The sequence below is a fragment of the Eucalyptus grandis genome, chromosome 7, assembly GCF_016545825.1.
Source record: "Eucalyptus grandis isolate ANBG69807.140 chromosome 7, ASM1654582v1, whole genome shotgun sequence".
NCBI lineage: Eukaryota > Viridiplantae > Streptophyta > Magnoliopsida > Myrtales > Myrtaceae > Eucalyptus > Eucalyptus grandis.
Window position 1 is genome coordinate 50,882,075 of NC_052618.1, and position 11,284 is coordinate 50,893,358.

At 38.7% G+C, this 11,284-nt stretch overlaps 2 protein-coding genes across 2 annotated transcripts; both read left to right on the forward strand.

Moving 5' to 3' along the window:
* Positions 1–823: 823 nt before the first annotated feature.
* Positions 824–5,669, forward strand: LOC104454039 (alpha-galactosidase). Its single transcript, XM_039317121.1, has 15 exons — positions 824–1,095; positions 2,599–2,657; positions 2,772–2,828; positions 2,965–2,999; positions 3,145–3,248; positions 3,368–3,443; positions 3,533–3,591; positions 3,683–3,748; positions 3,878–3,961; positions 4,089–4,153; positions 4,315–4,397; positions 4,538–4,628; positions 4,721–4,770; positions 4,906–5,046; positions 5,160–5,669. Exons 1-15 carry the CDS (start codon positions 902–904, stop codon positions 5,247–5,249), a joined length of 1,254 nt encoding a protein of 417 aa, XP_039173055.1. The 5' UTR covers positions 824–901; the 3' UTR covers positions 5,250–5,669.
* A 1,848-nt stretch (positions 5,670–7,517) lies between these two features.
* LOC104455774 (alpha-galactosidase) lies at positions 7,518–10,539 on the forward strand. Its single transcript, XM_039317911.1, has 12 exons — positions 7,518–7,523; positions 7,583–7,686; positions 8,145–8,220; positions 8,895–8,953; positions 9,031–9,096; positions 9,222–9,305; positions 9,413–9,477; positions 9,575–9,657; positions 9,744–9,834; positions 9,938–9,987; positions 10,088–10,228; positions 10,365–10,539. The coding sequence occupies exons 1-12, from the start codon at positions 7,518–7,520 to the stop codon at positions 10,449–10,451; spliced, it is 912 nt and encodes a 303-aa protein (XP_039173845.1). The 3' UTR covers positions 10,452–10,539.
* The last annotated feature ends 745 nt before the right edge of the window (positions 10,540–11,284 follow it).

The following is an 11,284-nucleotide window of genomic DNA, read 5'->3' on the forward strand; positions in this document are numbered from 1 at the left end:
TAGCGCAAAATGGTACGCCACGCCTAGAGCTTTTCGATCTTGAAGCAGAAATTGAGGAAAAATCTGGGCGTGGCGGTGGCAAAAGCTTACCAGCAAATCAGAGAAGCAAACAAAGGACTGCTCTTTTGATAAGCAAGAGAGATGGAGGACTTCCTTCGCAAGCTCATGTTACGGTGGACTTGTGGATTCAAAGGGAAACCGATGCGTAAAGCAAAATCAATCGCCCCACACGAGTGAAGCTTCCTCGACAATCATGTGAACTTGCTCCTCCATATACTTTGGCTTTCGAAGCAAGGGAGAGAGGGCTTTACACATAAACATGGAGCTCCCCCGTCATGTTTACGTACATCAGGAGAGAGGCAGGAATTCCTATGCATCAAATCCAGCGTCCTTGATGCTTAGTCGACGATCTGCTCTGTCACTCGTGCGCTCAAGCCAGGGACCTCATGAGATGTGTGAGCGTGAATTCTGCGCCTAATGAACCAGGGATGTCGGATTGATAATGCCCGCTTCTCGGGGCTAATTAATTTGGGATTGCATGATCATAACCATTTCCAGGACATGTAAGACAGACAATGTGAAGATAAAGTCGAAAGAATCCCCCAGTGGACACGCCCCCACAAATCATCGCATGGGAAAAAGCACTACTTGATGTGTACTGGATAAGAAACCACAGGCGTGTGATCAGAAGCTATCGATAGCAAGAAGTGCCAGAACTTCACGTCCCCATGGACCTCGAACACCCCCATCATCAACCTCCTCCTCCTCCTCCTCCTCCTCTATATATATATATATATATATATATATATGCTTACACATCCATGTTATTTCAAAGAAGAAGAAGAAGAAGAAAACATAACCCAAGAAAAAAAGAAGAAGAAAGTTGAAAAAGGCTACAGCCATGGCCATTTCTTCAACTTCAAGTGGGTTTCTTCGCAATTTCATGGCGCTCTCCATGCTGTCGCTTGTTATGATCAACGCTCGCCGCGAGATCAGTGCTCGACCGGTGAGGCATGATGATGAGGTCGGGCCGTCGTTTGGTTCATACAGAAGATATCTTCTAGATAACGGCCTCGGTCTAACTCCACAGATGGGGTAATGTTTTGCTGTTTCTTCATTGCACCATGCACAGTATGAGCGCTTAATAAAATTTCATAGCGGGAATGTTCTTGTTTGTACTTTCACCGCTTTTCTACTCGAGCTCTCGTACTTTTACTCTTTCTAATCAAGTCCTTCTATTACTACACAAATTATTAATGAAGTTTCTCGGGCACCAAATTCAATCAAATCCAACTTACGTGATCATCGAACGATGCTGAAGTGTGACCTGAATTAAATATTGCACACAGACACACACCATGGATAATGAATAGGTGGGAGATCGAAGAACATAAACAAATAAATAAAAATAAGGAAAACAAAGGTTTGCATGGAGTTTTTGATAGCCATGACGAGCGTGCACAGGCAATATTTAACTCGTATTACACTTCCGCGTCCTCCAACAATCACGTTGGCTGGATTTAGCTAGATTTGGTGTCAGCGAGATCTGTTTAGGTGTCTTGTGTTAGTAGGAGGACTAGATTAAAATTGAAAATACAAAAGTTCAATTAGAAAAGAGTGAAAAGTACGGAGGGAGAGTAGAAAATTTTCGTTTTTCGTTTTCTTGCTTTCTCTGATTCTGCATGTATTAGCAGAAATCTCACTATTCTCATGAAAAAACGGCTACAAACTGACTTATGTTGGCTATAATCAACTCGAGGGACAATGGCTTTGCTAGCTACTTAGTCTCAAATAGGTGCACAAAATCTTTGTAAAAGTATAAATTACTTTGAGAGGTCATATTGGAGGTATTGGTCCCAATTATTATGTGCTTGTGCTTTGTTTAAGTAATAACAATTATATTAAATACTAAACTAGCCTATAAGTTTACAAGTATTTATATCCTACAAGTGTCTGTTTTTTTTTCCTTCCATATCATATCATAAATCATATTCTAGTACTTGGTATGACGATATTCACTTTTAAACATTTGATTATGTTTTCGCAGTGCAAAACTCACATAACGATTGAATTTATATAGCATGGAAATGATATCGTGAATCTTATCTAGTGGATTGTTGTGGTCCACTTGAAAATTGAGCATATTTGCTTTTTACTTTGGATCTACGTTCAAATTGACATCGAATATTGGGAAACTTTCTTTGTTCTTTTTCCATCTTCACTTTGCTTCTCTCCCACACTTCTTGAGAAGTGGTGGGGCCTTTGAGCATATGAAATGAAATGATGCCAAAAATCCATCACTTTATAAAAAAGTTCCATCACTTTGATCATGTTGATCGTATTTTTTTATCTCAAAATAATTCAAGAAGGGATGCGCTACTAGTTTTGGTGAGTTGGGTAAATTATTTTGACCAGTGAATCATCGCGGTCGAATCATTTCTTCAAATGATTTTCCAAATTGTCCGGACCAACAAAAAACTGGCCTATTATATATTTGGAAAATCAACTTATTATATAACGATTTGCCGCCTATTGAATATTATGAGTTCATTTTCTCCTATTCCTGCTTATACGAAATTAATTTGAGCTTTTGGGCAGGTGGAACAGCTGGAACCATTTTCAGTGCGACATAAATGAGACGCTAATCAAGGAAACTGGTAATTATTTCGATAATTAAAAGCATATTATATATATATATATATATATAACGAAGTATTTTGAGCATGAAAATCAAAATTATTTATTGGTTATTAAATGTTTAAACTGTGAAGCGGATGCGATGGTGTCGAGTGGCCTCGCTGCCTTAGGATATGAATACATCAATTTAGGTACGTGATTCAACTTTCTAATTTCTTGGTTATTAATTTATCTTTTTACTTCTTTTGCAATTCGTTCATATAATTACTAGCAATAATACTATTTAAACAACGACTCAAATTCTCTGATTTTTCTTATGGCTTTTAGATGACTGTTGGGCTGAACACGACCGCGACGCCAATGTACGTGCATTCCCTTACTCTATTGTCGAAATAATCAGTTTACCTTAATTACTACGATATACCTCAAATTAGTTTTTATAAGGAATTGAGATCTTGCGATTATTAAAAAATGAAACGAATTAATGGTGGTATTAATTATAAGCAGGGCAATATGGTCCCAAAAGCTTCGACATTTCCCTCAGGCATGAAGAAGCTGGCACGTTATGTGCACAAAAGAGGTCTCAAGCTTGGAATTTATTCTGATGCAGGGTATATAATCATGCATTATTATTTAAATCATTATTTCGAGGGAAATTTTGTATTCGCAAAATTAATTTATTTTCGCATGCTGAAAGTATTTGAATCGAAATGTTTGTAAAATTTTCCAGAATCCAGACTTGTAGCAACGGAATGCCGGGATCGCTTGGGCATGAAGAACAAGATGCCAAAACATTTGCTTCATGGGTAAATTATTTTTCACTATTCTTTTGATATTTTATGTGAAATGATATTTTCATGCCTTTATTAATTTCTATTTTCATGCATTGATAAAGGGGATTGATTATTTGAAATATGACAACTGTGAAAATAGAGGCATCAGCCCCAAGGAGAGGTACGTCGATTCACTGTCTTCATTTATGACGTCATAAATACTAACAATTTCTCTCTCTCTCTCTCTCTTTTGAAATTTTCTTTTTGTGTAGGTATCCTGTGATGAGCAAAGCATTGCTGAATTCAGGGAGACCCATATTTTTCTCTTTATGCGAATGGTAAGTTACTTTCAGTTCCAACAAAGGATTTTTAAACATTAAATTATACACAAAGATTATTAAACAAGGTCATTTATATTTAATAATTTACTTTGGATTTTCACATATGTATTTTTGCTATGAATGAAGGGGACAGGAAGATCCAGCAACATGGGCACCAAGTATAGGCAACAGTTGGAGAACCACCGGGGACATTCAAGACAACTGGGATAGGTACATACCAAATCATACTTTTTTAATTAGTGGAGCAAATGACGGTAATAAGTTTTTTTTTTTTTAGCTAAATTAATTTTTTTAATCAAGGTCTTTTTTTTTTTTTTTTCATGTTTCATTGGTGTAGTATGACAGCAATTGCCGACCTAAATGATAAATGGGCAGAATATGCTGGACCAGGCGGTTGGAATGGTAAGGATATGCACTGAACATTTTCTAAGCTGTATCATGTGATGCGTTATAAAGTAAACACCATTTGTTTCTTCCTTTACAGTTTTTTTTTTTTGAAGTGATGAGAACAAAAGGGTGCTAAAGTAGAAGTGAATTCTCATTGGTTTTTTTTATTGAATCAGATCCTGATATGCTTGAAGTAGGAAATGGGGGCATGACTGCAGAAGAGTACCGCTCTCATTTTAGCATTTGGGCCTTGGTCAAGGTTATTTATCAGTAGCAGCTGGAGTTCGCTTACTGCATGATTTTCTATCTACAATTGTGGGTTTGTGCTAAAAATTTGATTATTAGGCTCCATGTGATTTATGATCTAGCCCTTTTTTTCTTTTCACCTTTCCCTTGTAGGCTCCGCTGTTGATTGGATGCGACATCCGGTCCATGGACAATGCGACGTTAGAGATACTAAGCAATCGAGAAGTCATAGCAGTCAATCAAGGTATATCAGTCACTCTTGTTTTACCTTTTGGTTTTGATTTGTTAAGATCAATTCTTGTGGTCATGGTAATGCAAAGATTTTACGTTGGACAGATGGGCTTGGAGTTCAGGGGAAAAAGATCAAGAAAGATGGAGACCTGGAGGTAATTATCTTCATCTTCTTGCTAAAACTTGGAACACAGACATAAGGAGGAGAATTTCTTATATGAGCCCCCATCTGGATTTCTCAATTTTCACGGCATCCTGTGAATGAACTTTGTTGGGGCAAAAACTGCTAGGTCTGGACTGGTCCTTTGACTGATCATAGAGTGGCTGTTGTGCTTTGGAATAGAGGTGCTTCACCAGCAAACATCACTGCATCTTGGACCGACATCGGTCTTAACTCAGCAGCGATCGTCAATGCTCGAGACTTGTGGGAGGTATCATCAAACAATTTTCCATAATGGGATTTTGAGAATTCTGATATTTTTTTTTTTTTCAAATTATTCTGATTGTTTTGCATTTCTTGTTTATCTTTCCTTCAATTTGCCAGCACGTAACTCTGGCATCTGTTCGAGATCAAATGGCCGGTTGGGTGGATCCTCATGCCTGCAAAATGTTCGTCCTCACGCCACAGTCTTAGCTTTAGTGAATATGCATTCAAAGATATGCGATGTACTTCATCAGTTTAGTTCTATTGAAGAAAGTGCTGTTGGCATGGAGACTGTCTTGATTGAGAATGCGATTGCATATTAAGAAAAAGGCATTGCATTCCATTTCCTAGCCAACAAACACTGCCAAGCTGACTTTTGTGTCTGTATTAATCTTCTTGTTTCATGCACGGTAAAAGATTCCCCCAGGAACTTTGGAATGGACAACAAACAACTCTCTTGGCAGGCATTAGTTCGAGCTTGCAACCTTCCCCATATTCTTATGCTTTTGGCCGGCCATTTACAGATATTCACCAGCTGTATCAGCGTTACCTCACACTTCTGTTGGTTAAAAATATTTTTTCTATGTGACATTTAATTGTTGAATATGATATGAGTCCTCTTTCTTTAAAGGGAAAGCCTTTCGAGGATGTGCTTTTTTGAGGGATAATTTAGAGCAGGCTGCAGGCAGTTCGGTAGAAAGTGGCGTTCGACTGCCATCTCAACGGGGAAGGCCAAAGCTGTCATGTGCAGCAGAGAGATCGCTGCATATGTGATTCGAAGTCCACTTGTTCCGACTTGTATAAGGGACAAATTCTCGCTTTCGCAAATGAATGAAATATGTCTGTGAAAACAAAATCTCCGATGCCAGCATAGATGACCGTGACTTGCGAGATGGAAACTTAACTTGCCTGTTAAAAATAGCACCTTTAAAACAACACCTGACAAGGCGATCCTTGCAAAGCTCGATTTTTTTAAGTGAAAAAGTGACATCGGACTATCCGATAGCACTGCTGTTAAAACGAGTTATCTCTTCTGACCAAAAGATTCCATTCGGGCACGTCAAGTAAGTCACAATAATGACAAACAATCTGTGAAAGTTGACATACCATTCCTAGATTGTGATGTTCTTGTTGCTTTCTTTTTGGAAATACATCGTCACCTAGGTTCAAAGAGCCGAACTGTATCTTGCCTTGTGAAATTAGTATGCACCTATTTATAGAGCTTTCGTGCAGAAAAGGAAATACACGAGCTTCTCATGGATTGCTTTTCACTTTCTCTTCCCTTGTTCTTGCTTGTTTTGAGCGCTGTATCAGCAGGTGCAGCAAGTGGTATTAACCAAAACAGGAAGCTCGGTGAATCCAGACCAAGAAGAGATCTGTTAGATAATGGATTGGGTCGGACTCCGCAGATGGGGTAGGCCTACTTAGCCTCTGCCATTTATGAAAAACATCTGTTGTGGTTCTTTTTCAAGGGACAGCAATATGACAACAACCCATTAGCATCTTTTGGGATCATTGCAAGAGGAGACAGGAAATTCTTTAATATATTTATGTGTTTATTATACCAACTACAACTCTTCCCATGCTGCCTTTTCAAGATCTAAGCAAAAAGGTATTTTGCAATAATGATTTGTGCCATGCAGATGGAACAATTATAACCACTTCCCTACCCAGCTCAATGAGGAGCTCATTCGTCAGACAGGTAATTTATTCTGGAAAAAATCTTGCACTTTTTTTCCCTCTGGTACTTGCATATGCAAATATTAACGCATTACGTGGAAGCCTACAGTGTTCACCACACCTGGCGAATTATCTCCTTCTAGCTCTTAATGCATTGGTTCTCACATTTCCTTCACTCTCACAGCCGATGCAATGGTTTCCACTGGGTTGGCAGCTCTGGGATATGAGTACATTAATCTTGGTAGCAGCTTTCCCTTTTGGGTTTTTTATGTATTGAAGAAGTGGTAAAATTCTCTATTTTGGCTGACTCTAGCTTGTGATCAGATGATCGTTGGGCTGAACAGAACAGAGATTCTCAGGTACAAAATCATGACAATTGAGAGTCAATATATTCTTACCTGCAGTCTTTTTTGGTGGATCTCGCCATATAGTTGACCTCTTAGTCATGAAGTGTGGATTCTTTCTTAGTCAGGAAGCTATGACATAAATTGTTTGGATTCTGATTGTTTCAGCACATTTGCTTGTAAATCCAGAATGACTATCTTTTCAGGATGTCAAATAAGTTTAATTCTTGTAATGAGTAATGTTTTCTTGAACCAGCAAGTACTTGGTTTTCACACTCGTGCTTCTTGCAGAGCTAACACAATAAATATTGGCTTAGCATTTGATATAATTCTAAGTGATGTCATGCCATGGTTGTTACATATACTCCACAACTATGGCCAGTCCTTAAGAGTGCATTAGTGCGGTGCAAATTAGTTTCAGCAAGTCATTGTTTGGCTGCAAGAGCCTTGCATGATGCAGGTGTCTATCAGCGAGCTTGCAAAGATGTGTTGATTGCATGATTCAAAATATTTGTGCAGGGGAATTTAGTTCCAAATGCTACTCCCTTTCCCTCTGGTATTAAGGCACTAGCCGACTATGTCCATAGCAAGGGTCTCAAGATCGGAATATATGGAGATGCCGGGTACGGACATCTCATGGATCCTTTAAGTCACATATCTTCCAGATGAACTTATGCTGATGATTGCAGTCTTTGCACGATGAACAAATTTGACAATGTTCAAGTGAATGCTCACTAATATCTTTCTAAACTAGAGCAAACACAAGCTAATGTCCCATTTTTGTGGATTACATGTTTAGCATTAAAGTGAGCTGGCAGATTCACTAAGGCACCTTCAATGAACTACAGCTTGACATTTCCTCTGTTGAAGTGTTGAAGATATAATTAACTGATGACAGTGATGATATTGGAGATGTTTTAATTACCATGTTGGGATAATGTTGTAACAAGAGCAGATTAACTCAAGAAGATATAATTGCTGTAGGTTCTTGACTTGAGAGAGGAGAGAGAGAGAGAGAAGTCAGGCTTAGCATTACTCATCATACGGGCCACCCCATAACAAGCTGTTTTATCTTGACCAGGACATTGACATGTGCAAAGACAATGCCAGGGTCCCTCGGCTATGAGGAACAGGATGCCAACACTTTTGCCTCATGGGTACGTACTATCTGCAAAAAGTGTGTAGATGCACAAGAAGTAACAATCTCTGAGATTTTGTGATATTACAGCCGATTGTTTTAATAGTTTAAGCTGTTAGATGAAGGTACGGTTCATTATTTAAATATTCTAACACACTCCAGCATTGAGAGTTTCTCCCGAGAGCATCCAAAACCATTGGATTTTGATTTGACATCAGATGTTCTAGATTATGTTGTTATTGTTAACGGACTTTGGTTTTCTTATTTAAGTGAAAAGCATTCTCCTACTGATGCTACTGGCGTGATTAGCAGTTTTTTTTTTCCTCAGCAGCATGATTTTGACATGTCATCTGAACTTTACATGGCTCAGTTCAGCTCACTCTTATGCAATCTTTTCTGAATTTTTTGGTCTTTCAAAACTGAAATTCTACTACATGTCATTCTATATAATGCTTTTGCTCTTGGATTTGAAATCTTATATTTCTCAAATCTCGAATTTATTGTCTTGGTACATTCCAGATCGTTTATTTCTGTATGAAATTACCTGAAAGTTACTAGGTGAACCTCCAGAAAAATAGTAGGCCTGCCAATGGGGTCTATTCTGAATATTTATCGTCCATAGTCTTAAATCTTCCAGTGTCAGACATGCATAATCTCACCAATTAATTTCCCCTCTTGGTTTAATCACTGCAGCGGATTGATTACTTGAAGTATGATAACTGTCACAACGATGGGATTAGACCTCAAGAAAGGTAAAGCAAATTGTGATTTGATTGTGGAAGGTAATCCGCTATGACTTGTGAATGAACACTCTCATATTGATTGGCAGATACGGAAAGATGAGCAAAGCCCTTCTGGCCACTGGAAGGCCAATCTTCTTTTCTCTGTGTGAGTGGTACGTGACCACATCAAACCCTGGTAACTGCTTTTGGTGTACGAATCATCTACGCATGAGAGTGTTCAGAGACTGAACAATTATAGTAATTATCAGTCACAAAATGTGTAATATGGTCTCTGTAGGGGCGATGCCAATCCTGCAACTTGGGCACCGAGCATTGGAAATAGTTGGAGAACTACTGGAGACATAAAGGATACCTGGGGAAGGTAACATCAACTAATCAGTGGAAATGAATTATTGGTTTCAATAATCAGATGAATGAGAAGTTACTTTTCTTGCTCAACATGGAAAAACCGATTCTTTGCTGTTGCAGTATGATATCCAAGGCTGATCTAAATGATATGTGGGCATCGTATGCTGGACCAGGCGGATGGAACGGTTATAATAATCGATATGTTCAAATGCAATTAGGATATAAAACTCAATCTGTCTAATGGATGTCCTAATCTCTGGCAACTGTTCTGTGGTTTTTCAGATCCCGACATGCTTGAAGTAGGTAATGGAAATATGACTACAGAAGAATATCGATGTCACTTTAGCCTTTGGTCTTTAGCAAAGGTAAAAGTTCATCCTATAAAAGAATCGAGTAGCATTTAGGTTACCTTATCGAGAATTACGTTTCCTTACAGTTAATCACTTTGCAGGCTCCACTAATCTTAGGTTGCGATATTAGGTCTGTGGACAACGACACGTTTGAGTTGGTCAGCAACAAGGAGGTCATCGCTGTTAATCAAGGTCTGGAGAAAATAGTTGATTTTTATGATTATCTTATGGTCAATGGAAAGGCAAAAGGAAGTTACAGCTCATGATCCTTGTTTTCTTTGGGCGCTTGTAGCAGATGTTCTTGGAATTCAAGGCAAGAAGGTGAATAGAACTGGAGATTTAGAGGTGAATCCGCCTACACAATGCATTTACTTTACAAGGGGCGCACAAGATTTTCACGTCATGATATGCTCACTAGTTCTCCCTTTTTTATGTTGATGTGTAGGTCTGGTCGGGTCCCCTGAGCGGCAACAGAGTGGCTGTAGTCCTTATAAATAGAGGGCTTTCTACTGCCACCGTGACTGCCGAATGGAGTGACATTGGTCTAAATTCTTCCGTGATCGTTGACGCTCGTGACTTATGGCAGGTATGAATGCAATAATTTCCATTTTTTTCAAGCTTCCATATGACATGATATGTTGTGGATAGGATCGAATCTTTCTCGAAGTACTTGAAGCTGCATATTGCCCAGTTTAACGTGAATATGGCTTGAAATTTTTCAGCATTCAACGACAACCACAATTCAATATCAAGTGAATGCAACGATTGATTCTCATGCCTGTAAGATGTACGTCCTGACGCCACAATAATGCCCCGTTCATCTGGGATACAAGTGTGCAACGACACCTCTAGACATCAGTCAATATGATGCAATAAGAAAGAATAAATGTTTCCACATATGCAGAAAACAACTTGTACCTCTGTCTGGATGGTATCTAAAATCTATATCCATCTGAATTTCACGCACGACCAAGATGAGATCAAGACAGTTGTATTAACTGTTCCTAACAAGCAAAATGTAATCAGGAAGCTCTAGCCCATGAAGCAAGTCACAGGTGATGTCGTGAGTTTGGAAGCTAGGACAGAAAATATTCTATTAATGCTTAAAAAATTCGTAACTCTCTGGAGGTCTCTTTGAACAGCAAAATGATCCTGCCAACACTACAAAAACAGCAAATACTATCTTTAGACCGTCATATAAATCTAAAGATTCTGCGGATGCTGTAGCGTGTCCACTAGAAGAAACGCCTTGTGAGCTGAAGATAAAGTACTTCATAACAGCATAGTTATTACCTTCAGCTTATACTAAAAAGAACCCAATAAACAAAACCGGGGGCAAAAGAATTAGGGAACAAAAAAGGACAGATTCTTTGGGTTGAACAAGGTCTAATGGATGCCTTACCAGTTACCACCTGTATTACTACGATGTACAAGGGTGGGCACTAAATGATACCAGAGCGATATGGAGTCAAACGGATCTCAATGCAGCTCAATACATAGGCAGGAAAATAAAATTCTAGTGTACCGTGCTCAATATGTATGATTCGAAGTAAGATTCAACTTGGATTAGCCAATGAGACCTAGGGATATGTCCCAATAATATCAGCATAACCTGTGATCTTACCACTTTCACAAAACCTTC